The sequence below is a fragment of the Platalea leucorodia genome, assembly GCF_965183815.1.
Source record: "Platalea leucorodia genome assembly, contig: HAP1_HAP1_SCAFFOLD_114, whole genome shotgun sequence".
NCBI classification, from domain to species: Eukaryota; Metazoa; Chordata; class Aves; order Pelecaniformes; family Threskiornithidae; genus Platalea; species Platalea leucorodia.
In genome coordinates, this window is record NW_028121420.1 from 47,779 (window position 1) to 59,082 (window position 11,304).

An 11,304-nucleotide genomic window follows, 5' to 3' on the forward strand; every position below is an offset into this window, starting at 1 on the left:
ATCCCAAGTCAGGGGATTTGTTTACATTCTGTTTACAGCCTAAAGCACCCCATGCTCTGCAGATATCTCATTGCCTTATCTCTGGCCAGAAACTTCCTCATTTCAACATCTGACTCTTGCCTATTATTCTCCTGCCAAGCAATACCATGAGAAGACCGGTTTCACTTTCCTGAAAGCCTCCCCATGGGGACTGGAAGGTCACGATGAGGTTCCCAATGCCTTCCCTTCTGCACATTGAACAAGGCCCTTTCCTCCACTTTCTCCTCCCAGGCAAGTGCTCCAGCCCCTCAGCAGCTCGATGACTCTCCACTCAACTCCCTGCCACTTACCAACACCTCCCTTGCTGTGCTGGTGATCTCTGGCCAAGAGCCCAGCAGCCCCACAGGCGCTCCCTCCCTCCTCCCCTTCCCCAGTGGGGGCCCAAAATAGACACGGTTGTGTACAGGTGGTCTAAGGAGCGATGAGCAGGGGGAGACAATCACTGCCCTCGCTCTTTTGGTGAGACTCCAGGACTCTGCTGGCTGCCTTGGCTACCAGGTCTCACTGCTGGGTCATGTTTTGCCTTCTGTCCCCCACCACCATCAGGGCCTTTTCCACAGAGCTGCTCCCCAGCCAGGCCTCCCCAGGCCCTGGAACTGCAGGCTGTTAGGCTGTGGTCCGTCTTCTATCTCCTGAAGTTCCTGACACGACAGTCCTTCTGCCTGTCAGGTTTGCCCTGAATGGCATCCCTAGGACACAGCAATGGTCCTCCCAATTTTGTGCCATCCACAGACGTGGTGACAGTTGCCTCCTCCGGGTCATGGAGACAGGTGTTAAACTGCACAGGGCTCAGGAGAGGCCCCTGTGCTGCCCCACAATGCCCCAGTATGGCCCGCTGGCCTCCAGGTAGGGTATGACCCCTTCTCCACTGCTCTCTCAGCCTCATCTTCCAACTGGTGTTTCACCCATCTGTTTGTTGACCCATCCAGACTGTAATGGCCCAATGTGGGTACCAGGATATAGAGGGAGACCATGCCAAAAGCCTTGCTGGAGTGGAGGTAAAGGACATCCACTGTTCTCCCCTCGTGCATAAAAGCAGTTCCTTCATCAGGAAGGCCATCAGGTTGGTGAGGCAGGATTTACCCTTGGCTAATCCATGCTGACTGCATTTGGACACCTTCTGCTCTTTGAGGTGCCCAGCAATGTCCCCCAAGAGCACTCAGGGGAAGGCTCACTCCTCCCCCAAGTGAGCTTGTACAGCCTGGCGTTCCCGGGGTTGCACTTTTGGCCTCTTTCAACGATGGCTGCAACATTGGCTTGTCCTCACTCCCAAGAGACCTCTACCAATCCCGTGACCTTTCAAAAGGGATATTCCAAAGAAATATCGATCTTCCAGTGTCACTTCATTACCACTATTCTACCTGTTATATAGTGTATTTAATTGAAGTTAAAATTAAATTTAAATTATTAAAAGAAATTAATATTATTTTTATTAATTTAATTTTTATCTTTCATATGTTTTCACCTCTCTTGATAGAAGAGCCATTTCTAACATCATCTTTTCACAGGCACACTGCCTAGACAAAAGCCCTTTCCCTTAATCTCCTGTTTTCTCCTCCCCTTACTCTTGGTTCATTCAGATTCCTCTCACCCATCCAGTTGCTGCTTTGACATCAGGGACTTAAAAGTTTGCCTCTCTTTCAGAGGTCTAATTGTATCCTTAGCCAACTCTTTAATTATGTTTATATCTCTCTTCTTTGGATCTCCCTACCTGAAATAGTTCTCCTAAGATTATCCCCTGTAGAAAGGCAACCTCATTAGAGGCAGCTTGTGCTTAGCAGATGCTTGCAGAGTCGGTTTTCTTTATGGAACTTGACCATGCTTGACTTTTCCTTTGCTTGCAAATAGGAAAAACCCTTCTGTGCCTGTGTGCAGCCAGGTCTCTAAGGAGAGCAGGGGGGAGATGGTGCAAAGGAGCTGTACCATCCAGCTGCAGAGATCAGTGGAGAAGTCTGCTGTAAGGAAAGGTCCCAGGTGGGCACGGAGAGAAATGGTGGGGTTGGGGAGGTGAGGTGGGAGGTTGTCAGAGCTCAAGGGACAGCTTCTCCTACCAGTCCAGACGTCCTGAGGAGACACCCTGCAGCAATATCTATTGGAGAATGCTGCTGTCACCTCTTCTCTAAACTGAAAAATAATAAATTACACCCTTGAAAATAAAACCTCATTTTTATTAGAAGCTCTTTGAAATCTTTCCCCATAACTATGCTAGGAAACAGCTCCAATTATCTGTACAACTCTTGAAGACCTGAAGAAAATGACAGGAAGAGACATGGCTCGTTAGGGCTTGCTTTCTTTCAATGAGCCCCATGGAGTATTTGTGCTGAGTCCTTGAACTTCAGGTACTGAGAAGAGATTGCACAAACCTCTCCAAGAGTCAGCATCACAAGCAAAACCCAAAGTACCTTGAAGTATTAATAAGCCCCACTGAGGGCCATTACTGGCAAAGCCTCCCCAGGGACTCGTTAGAGCAGAGAATTGGAGGCCAGGATTGCAGGCAGGCAAAGGGAATGTGCAGGCAGCTCAGCTGCTGAGAAAACCCTGGCTTTGTTTTATGAAGCAGAAAGGCCAAGCGCTGACCCCCAGCCCCGGGGAAGGCAGGTCCTGTCCCTCACGCATTGCTCAGGGCTCTTCCTGGGGCAGTGGGATGTGGGGGGGTGATGCTGAGTGCAGGACAAGGCTATGGCAGCTCCCAGCCTTACTGGGGGTGTGCAAGGAGGCAATGAGGCCCCCCCACTGCCTCAGGACAACATGTCTCCTCATAGGCCTTGGTGGCAGGGACGATTGCTGTACCCAGGGGGACAAAGCCTTGGGTTCTCTTGGCCACTTCCAGCCCTGCCAGTGCTCTTTGCCATCTCCACCACAGCTTGTCCTACGCTGTCCCACAGCTGCCTCTTTTGCCCTGCAGGCTGCAGACACCCATCTCGCTTCCTCACCCTGCTCTCACCCTGGCATTTCCGTACATTCACCGACGGCTGTCCACCCTCACACTCTGTTCCTTGAAACACAAGGATACGGACTGACCTCATGCTCCTTCTGGAGGACTTCATGTACCACAGCACCACCCTCGGAGTGACATTTCTTCCTCCTCATGTCCAATCTCCACCATCCAAGCTGCACTGTGTGTAACTGTTTCTCTCTCCTCCTCTTTCCTACATCCAAGGAAAGCTCCACCATCTGGGAAACCACCCTTCTAAACAGGCATCCAAACCCACCAGCCTTCTTGCAGCCCTTCACCTGAACAGACAGAAGTAACCTCACCCCTTGTGAGGCTGCAAGCCTTTCTGCTTCTCGGATAGACATGACGGAGCTGCGTGCCTGCTGCTGTCCCATCCTGTACTCAGGCAGAAGAGACAGGACAGCCAAAATACAAGCCCCCTTCCTGCACTGAGCCTAGGTCCTTCGGCAGAGGGGGTCTCCCAGCCAATGTGCCAACCAGGTGCCTTCTGCTGGCCTGTCAGAGACACTGGCAGAGGTGAGTTTAGAAGCACATATCCCAGCCATGAGTCAAGGGCTGACCTATCGGCGGTTTCCGGAAGAAGTGACCTCACAGTGCCTTTCCCAGACACATTCCTCCTGTTGGCCTCTCACCTCCAGAGGCAGAAGTGACCTCACAGCCCCCTTCACAGCCATTGGCTTCCTAATGGATTATGAGTTCCCGAGACACAAGTGACCACAGGATACTGTACCCAGCCATCACTCTCTTTGTGGCCCAGTAAGTGAGCAGATAAAAGTAAGCTTGTTTCATCATGTTTATCTAATAGAGTTCCTACCAATGGTTTGAGTAGAGAAATGTTCCTCAGAGGAACTGCTATATTTATATTGGTGCATTTTATGCCTCTACTTCTGCCTCTCTGTTTTTCCTTCTTCTTCTCTCTCTTCTGTCTTCAAAAAGCTCTCCAAGGAAAAAAGTCATTGAATCCTGGAATAACTCAGCTTGGAAGAGACCCCTGAACATCACCTTGTCCAGCTATCCTGCTCAAGGCACGGTGAACCAGATGAGGCTGCGGAACGGGTCTGCCCAGTTTGGCATCATCCACAAAGGAGATGAAAAGGCACTCCGGCACATTATCCAGGCAGTTAATGGAGACAGTCAACAGTGTTGGCCCCAGTGCTTGCACTGAGGGATGCCACTGGGAAGTGGCCACCAGCAGGACTCTACCACTGCTGACATTTGGGCTGGATCCACCAGCCACCTTCCTACCCACTACATCACCCCCTTCTTCAGTCCAGATATCACCAATCCGGCTATAAAGAGACTATGGGAAACCATGTCAAAACCCTTGCTAAGGTCCAGGATCAAAACATCCCCTTCTTTCCCCTACCCACACAGGTTCGCCAATGCCTTTCTTGTCCTTCAAGTACCTGGAAATGGCTGCAGCAGTATTTGGCCCATCCCCTTCCCAGGGACTGAGGTAGGCTGACCAGCCTGTAATTCTCCCAGTTCCCATTCCTGTCCTTCCTCCAAATGGGATTGACCTCTGCCTTTTCCAGGGACCCCAGAACCTCTCTGATGGCTCAGGCACTTTTGAGAGCACAATCCAGGATCATGGGCAAGGGTGACTTAGCAGACAGGAGCCCTTGCAATGAGCCTGTCCGAGGCAGCTGAGATGAATCTCCCTGGGCCAGTGGGGTTTGTTCCTGGAGTCACACACAGAAAGGGCAGGGTTCTGTCAGGTGTCCACATCTGAGCTGGCCTCGTGGACTCCTTATGCACCCAGGGGTGTTCAGAGACACAGTCTTTCCCTCTTACACACAGAGGCAGGGCACAGCAGGAGTCATAGGGACTCTCTGGCCTCCTGCTGCCACTGCCAGAGGCTGGGAGGCACCATAGCCCTGTGGTGTATCGCCCTGCTCTGCACTCACCTGAGATGCCCCTTGTCATGAGGAATGGACACAGGGACCTCAGTTCAAGGAAGCACATCCCAGTGCTGCATTCAGGTGGTTTCCCATGGGATGTTGCTCCCAACGGGAAGTGACCTCGAGGCACTGTCTGTCCCACAGGCCTTCATGGAATGCCAAGGAATAGCTGATGGCATTTGTGCTCACTCAGGTTCATCTCAGCTCACGTATGTGATGTGCATGCTTACATCTCCTCTCTACAATGCAAACATGGACTGCTGACCTACTCATTCGGTGACCTTCCACGGAGGGACAAAGAACCTGTTCAGGCTGGGGTGAGAAGCCAGTGCTGGCAATGGTGGTTGTGAGGGGCTAGTGCAGGATGATTGCCCTGGGGCAGCTTCCCCAGGGTGCACAGCGAACACAGGCACAGACCAGACCCAGCTCTGCTGGTCCTTCAGGTCTCACGCAGGGGGCCCAGCTGTGCGAGGACGCTGCTGCGGGCCCCAACCCTGCACACTCACATTGTTTAGCTGTATACTGGTGTTTCCATGTACAGGCCATATTCCTGGGCATGGTCTTGAGAAAAAATTGGAAGCAGACCTAAGCCTTCAGGCACTGTCTGAGGAAATCACCCTTCTTTATGGAAATGCTCTTATGGAGGCCAGCTCTGTCACAGAAGTGCCCGTTGCCTGTCCCTTCCTGTGGTCAAAGGACTACTATGCAGCACAATTGTGACCAAGCTGCCAGAGCTTAAAGGGCTGACACCAAGGCAAGGGATCAGGAAGAGAGTGTGGAAGTGGCAAGAGAACAGCCCTGGAAGACCAAGTGCTGGTGCTCCCTGGCAGTGCTGCCATGCTGGGACTCTTTTCTGCTCCACCCATGCACACAGGAACTGTCCCTGCAGCTCTAAAAGCCCTTGGAGGAAGGATATTGGGAAAGAAGAAGTCAAGGAAAGGCCTTTATTTTGTTTAAACGCACAGGGCGCACAGGTCCTCATTGACACAGCCACTCAGTCAGAAAATAAAGGCAGACAGTAAATTAGGAGGGGGATGACAACATTATCACAAGCAAAAACCCACCACCAACAACAAAATACAGAAGACAGGCGGGGCCTGTAATGAGTTACGTTATACCTGCTATGAAGAAGATGATGGGCACTTTATTGCTTCAGAAACACAGCCAGTTATCAGCTTCCAAACTGCATCCTTGAGGTGCTGGTTCCTCATGCTGTAGATGAGGGGGTTCACTGCTGGAGGCACCACTGAGTACAGAACTGACACCACCAGGTCCAGCGATGGGGAGGAGATGGAGTGGGGCTTCACGTAGGCAAACATGGCAGTGCTGATAAACAGGGAGACCACGGCCAGGTGAGGGAGGCACGTGGAAAAGGCTTTGTGGCGTCCCTGCTCAGAGGGGATCCTCAGCACGGCCCTGAAGATCTGCACATAGGACACCACAATGAAAACAGAACACCCAAAAGCTAAAGCAAGACTAACCACAATAAGCCTAGCCTCGCTGTGGTAGGAGTGTGAGCAGGAGAGCTTGAGGATGTGGGGGATTTCACAAAAGAACTGGTCCACAGCATTGCCTTGGCAGAGGGGGAGGGAAAATGTATTGGCAGTGTGCAAGAGACCATTGAGAAACCCAGTGCCCCAGGCAGCTGCTGCCATGTGGACACAAGCTCTGCTGCCCAGGAGGGTCCTGTAGTGCAGGGGTTTGCAGATGGCAACGTAGCGGTCATAGGCCATGATAGTGAGGAGAGAATATTCTGCTGACATCAAGAACAGAAAGAGAAACATCTGTGCAATGCATGCTGTGTATGATATGGTCCTGGTGTTCCAGAGGGAATTGGCCATGGATTTGGGGAGAGTGGTGGAGATGGAGCCCAGGTCAAGGAGGGAGAGGTTGAGGAGGAAGAAGTACATGGGGGTTTGGAGGTGGTGGTTGCAGACTATGGCAGTGATGATGAGGCCATTGCCCAGGAGGGCAGCCAGGTAGATGGCCAAGAAGAGCCAGAAGTGCAAGAGCTGCAGCTCCCGTGTGTCTGTGAATGCCAGGAGGAGGAACTGGGTGATGGAGCTGCTGTTGGACATTTGCTGCCTCTGGGCATGGGGATCTGTTCAAGAAGGAAAAGAGAGTGACAAGTTAGGGAGATTTCTCTGAGCAAAATCAAAGCCATTTCTCATACACACAGACACCCTTTTCCTTTTCTAGGAGACCTTCCTTCAGCTCTGTGACTGCAGCCCTGGTTGGTGCTGGCTGAACATGCCATGAGGATCAGGGTCTGTGCCCGCTGGCTGCCGAGAGGTCAGCCCTGCTCTGCAGCAGTGGGTTCATGGGAAGAGTGGGGGCAGGGTCAGTCCTGGTGTTTGACCTTGTCTCATGAAACTGCTCCTAACACAGAAGGTCCTGTCAGCATCTGCACTCCCAGTGATAAGGAACTGAGGTGGCAGAAGGCAGGTTGAGAGGTTGGGGTTTTTTACATCTCCTCCTCCCCTCCCACCCTGGGGAGTGTTCTTGGATGTCAGAAAGCCTCAGCATTTCTGCTGCACTCAGGGAGAACAGAGGGAGTTCTGCGAGGCAAGAGGAGTGCCTGTGGCTTAGTGAAGTGAGGGATGATGGTTTGTCCCTCCATGAAGTTCCCAGTTTCTCTGGGCTTGCAGCTTTCTGAGGTGGAGGGTGATCACATTGTCATATAACCCTGAAAAGCCACCAATCACTGCTCTGAGCAGAGGGATCCGTCTTTGACCACTAAATGTTTCACCCTTTCTCAAGGTCTCAACGCTCAACATTTAGCCCAGGACACACATGGCTCATTTCACAACCCCATCACCATTTTCCCTGTCATAGCATGTGTGCACTTCTCCATGGGGATTTCAGATAACAGAAAGTTGTTAAGGGCAGGTTTGCATCTTGCAGGGACGCTCACAACTTGGAAGGAATCTTCAAGGAGATAGCCAAATTTGCTAATGATGGCATTTGAGTAAGGGAGATTCAGCTCGTTCCCCAGCCCCACAGGCTTCAATGTCCATAGCATCAAAGCTGGGACATCTGTTCCCATGGACAGAACTGCATGAAAGGACCCACAAGATCAGTGTGTGACTGTAGCTGAAACTCCCGTCCCCAGAGAGCCTGGCAGCAAGAACCACAGCAAGAACACAGACCAGTGGAGAAACAAGCAAATATACAGTGAGGGTGTGGCTGAGAGAGGCCAGGGCAGAGGCACTGGGGCACTCAGACAGCGTTCCCCTTCCCCAGCTGTGCACGCCACCTCCCAGACACCACCATTGCCGGGCAGCTGCTCTCAGCCCCTGCGCTCTGCAGAGGGAAGTGGGCCCGTGGCTGCAGAGCTGCACCACGGCTCTGCTGGAGCTCTGGCTGCAGAGGAGGTGGTTCACGCCTTGGAGCCCCCAGCCCTGAGGGCAGAGGCTTTGGTGGGTGGGAGAGGAGGCAAGGGGGCTTGTTCAGAGGAAGGCGTCTGCATTGGAGGGGATCATACAGCGTTTTCTGCGTTCTCTCTTCCATAGCACTTATGCTTTTAGTTTCCTCTCATTTCCTGATCATATCCCTGCTGCCTGGAGATTTTCCTGCTGGGAGGTGTTTCCCTGTCCCATGGCTTTTCCCTGTCAGCGCTAACAGACCCCATGCCAACCTCTGTGCACTCACCTTGGCCCTCCAGAAACCTGCCTGTTTGCAGGGCACTGGCTGGGTGCATGTTCCTGTTTGCAGGTGGAAAAGGGCAGGTCAGAAGAACCCTGATGGGTCCAGCAGAGGTGATGCTGGTGCTGTCCTTTGTCAGAGCAGTGGCTGAGGGCACTTTAGGAGGCTCCTATCAGACTTACTGATCACTCGGTCACTTCTTTCAAGTTAATAGATTTTTTTCCCGTTTATCCCTTTTCCACTACACCCCCACCCAAAATAGGAAACTGAAAACACAAAGTGAGAAAATCTTCATTATCTTTATGGCAATCCCTGCCATGACCTTCTCCTTGAAACATCCCTTAGGAAATATTCTGGGGCTGAACTGGAGCTGTGAGCAGCCCTGACCCATGCAGCACCCTCTCAACAGCAGAAGGACCCTGCTCTACCACAGGTCCCTTCTTCCACCCACAGATTCTCCCCACAGCGCCGTTGGGAGCTCCCCGGGCAGGCTGAGCACTGACCCTCGCACACAGACCGCTGGGGCACAGGGACCCTGCTCTGAAGGACAGCCCTGGGCATCCCTGGCTGTGCACCAGGCTTAACATCCTTGCAGTCATCCCCAGAGGAAGGCAGCCATCATGCCCTGTTCCTCTGATGGTGCAGCAGGGAAAACCTGCTCTACAACATGTCTTCCTCCTCTACCCTTGAGAAGCTGTGAGAATAACACTTAAAGATCCCACAGGCTGTGGGATGTAGCAGCTTTTGGAGATCCCTCCAGCAACTGCAGCTTCACTGCCCTGCTTCTAGGGACTTACCTTGTCAAGGGATGTGAAGATTTCTCCCACAATGAGCTCTCAGCTCAAAGCATTCCCACTCCAGGCTGCCTTCAACCTCTCTCTGCCTTGCTCCTCTCCCCTTGGTGCCTGCAGGCAGTGCCCTCAGCCCTGCTGCCCTTCGCAGAGGAGCTGCTCCTGGGCAGAGCTGTCTCTCTGCAGCCCTGCCTGCTTGCCATGAGCTGCCTCCATCCCAGGAGCCCAGCCCAGCTCAGCAGCAGAGGCCCAGCCCAAGGCACCACTTTCTCTGCCCCTCTGGGCTCCCTCCAGGTGTCCCTGGGGCTCTAAGCGCTGACAGCGCCTGAGAGGCAGCAGGGTCTCTCCTGGGGAGGGAGGGCTGACACAGACTGATGTCATCACTGCCTGTCCCTCTCTGAATGCTGGAGAGATGCATTTTAGAAGTGGCATTTTCCCAAACATGGCGTGGTGGTCTACGAGAGGTGGAAATGTTCCCGTCCCTTTACCCCTCTCCCCATCACATTGCCAGGCAGGACACCTTGGCAGTGACAGGAACAGATCATTTCCCCCCCAGCGCAGGGCAGGGATTCAGCTGTGCCCATAAGGTTTCTCCTCACCAGAGACTGCAGTGGGGTTCGGCTCTCCCCCATGCACCCCATAGACCCACAGCCTCTGGGATTCCTCTTGCTTCAGCTCAGGGTGCACAAAATAGGTGCCTGCAGACCAGCCCCTGCCCTGAGCACCCACTGGGATCTGTGGGGATAGGAGGTGGCAGTCAGCTGCTCTCACACAAACTCCTGGTGGCATTTGAGGTGCCAGGGGTGGTCCAAGACTTGTGGATGTGTCTGCAGGCTCTGATGGAGCATACCTGGGACACTCACACCTGCCTGAGCATCAGCTGTGAGGCTGGTGGGGAGGGTCCCTTGGCCACCTCAGGTTACACCCAATGTTTAGGGCATCTGAACGTCTGTCAGACCCACATTTCCATGGCAGCTGCTGGACTTTCAGCTGACCAAGAGGAGGAGTGCACGAGAAGGAGGGTCAGATCTGCCTCGCAGCACCATCCTCTGCACTCCCTAGAGCTCAGCTCACTGCAAAATTCAGGCATGTGCACATCCCTGCAGTGAAGGCACCTACCTTGTTTCTAGGCTCTGTTTTAAATGGCATCAGAAAGGCCTCTAGTGCCATGCCAGGGGAGGCTGGGGTGCCCAGTGAAACTGCCTGTGGCTGCCAAACATGGCACAGGACCTCCAGGAAAGCCATGTCCCACTAGAGTGGGGTCTGGGCAGACACAGCAGGGCCTCCCAAAGGAGTCCAGTGCCTTTGTGCCAGCACCTGAATGCCAACACCCCGGCAAGGAGGCAAGGTCCATCTCGTCTACACCCACATCTGCTGCAAGATTGGAAGGCGCATCACACCAGGGTCTCCACTCATGTCCCTGTACTCTCAACCCCTGACAGTTCTCTTCTCCCCTCTCCTCTGCCCACCTACCTGATGATACTGAAAAAACCCCATGCCACTGATGTCCACAGACTGGCTGGAGTGCAGGCTTACCTCACCTAGGGACTTTCTCAGGGGTACCTTGTGTTCCTGGAGATTGGCACAAGGTGCTGCCGAGTCAGCTCAGGCAGCAAACTTCTCTCTTGCAAGGCCATTATGACCCAGGTCTGCGTTTCTCTGCCTCGGGGACTGCAGGGTTTGTTGTCTTCATGAGCATCTCATTTCATCATTACATTGCCACCTGCCATCCTTCCCAGCACACCTTTGCTCTGAAGCAAAGCCTTTGGATATGCGGGGTCCTGGGTGCTTGGTTCCAGTTTTCTCCATGAGAAGCCTTTGCTGAGCTGCTGCAACCAGAGTGTGCACCAATGCCCTCAGCCTGGGACACAGGCAGGAGCATCTGGAGCCCCTTATTCCATCACAGAGCTTCTGAGGGAACCACGGCGGTTACGTGGTGGGAGAGGTTGCACAGCTTTGGGTACTGTGATGG

At 53.2% G+C, this 11,304-nt stretch overlaps 1 protein-coding gene across 1 annotated transcript; it reads right to left on the reverse strand.

Moving 5' to 3' along the window:
• Positions 1-6,017: 6,017 nt before the first annotated feature.
• LOC309603496 (olfactory receptor 14J1-like) lies at positions 6,018-6,974 on the reverse strand (the record flags this gene model as incomplete). The annotated part of the gene is made up of 1 exon (XM_082338333.1): positions 6,018-6,974. The coding sequence occupies one exon, from the start codon at positions 6,972-6,974 to the stop codon at positions 6,018-6,020; it is 957 nt and encodes a 318-aa protein (XP_082194459.1).
• Between the last annotated feature and the right edge of the window lie 4,330 nt (positions 6,975-11,304).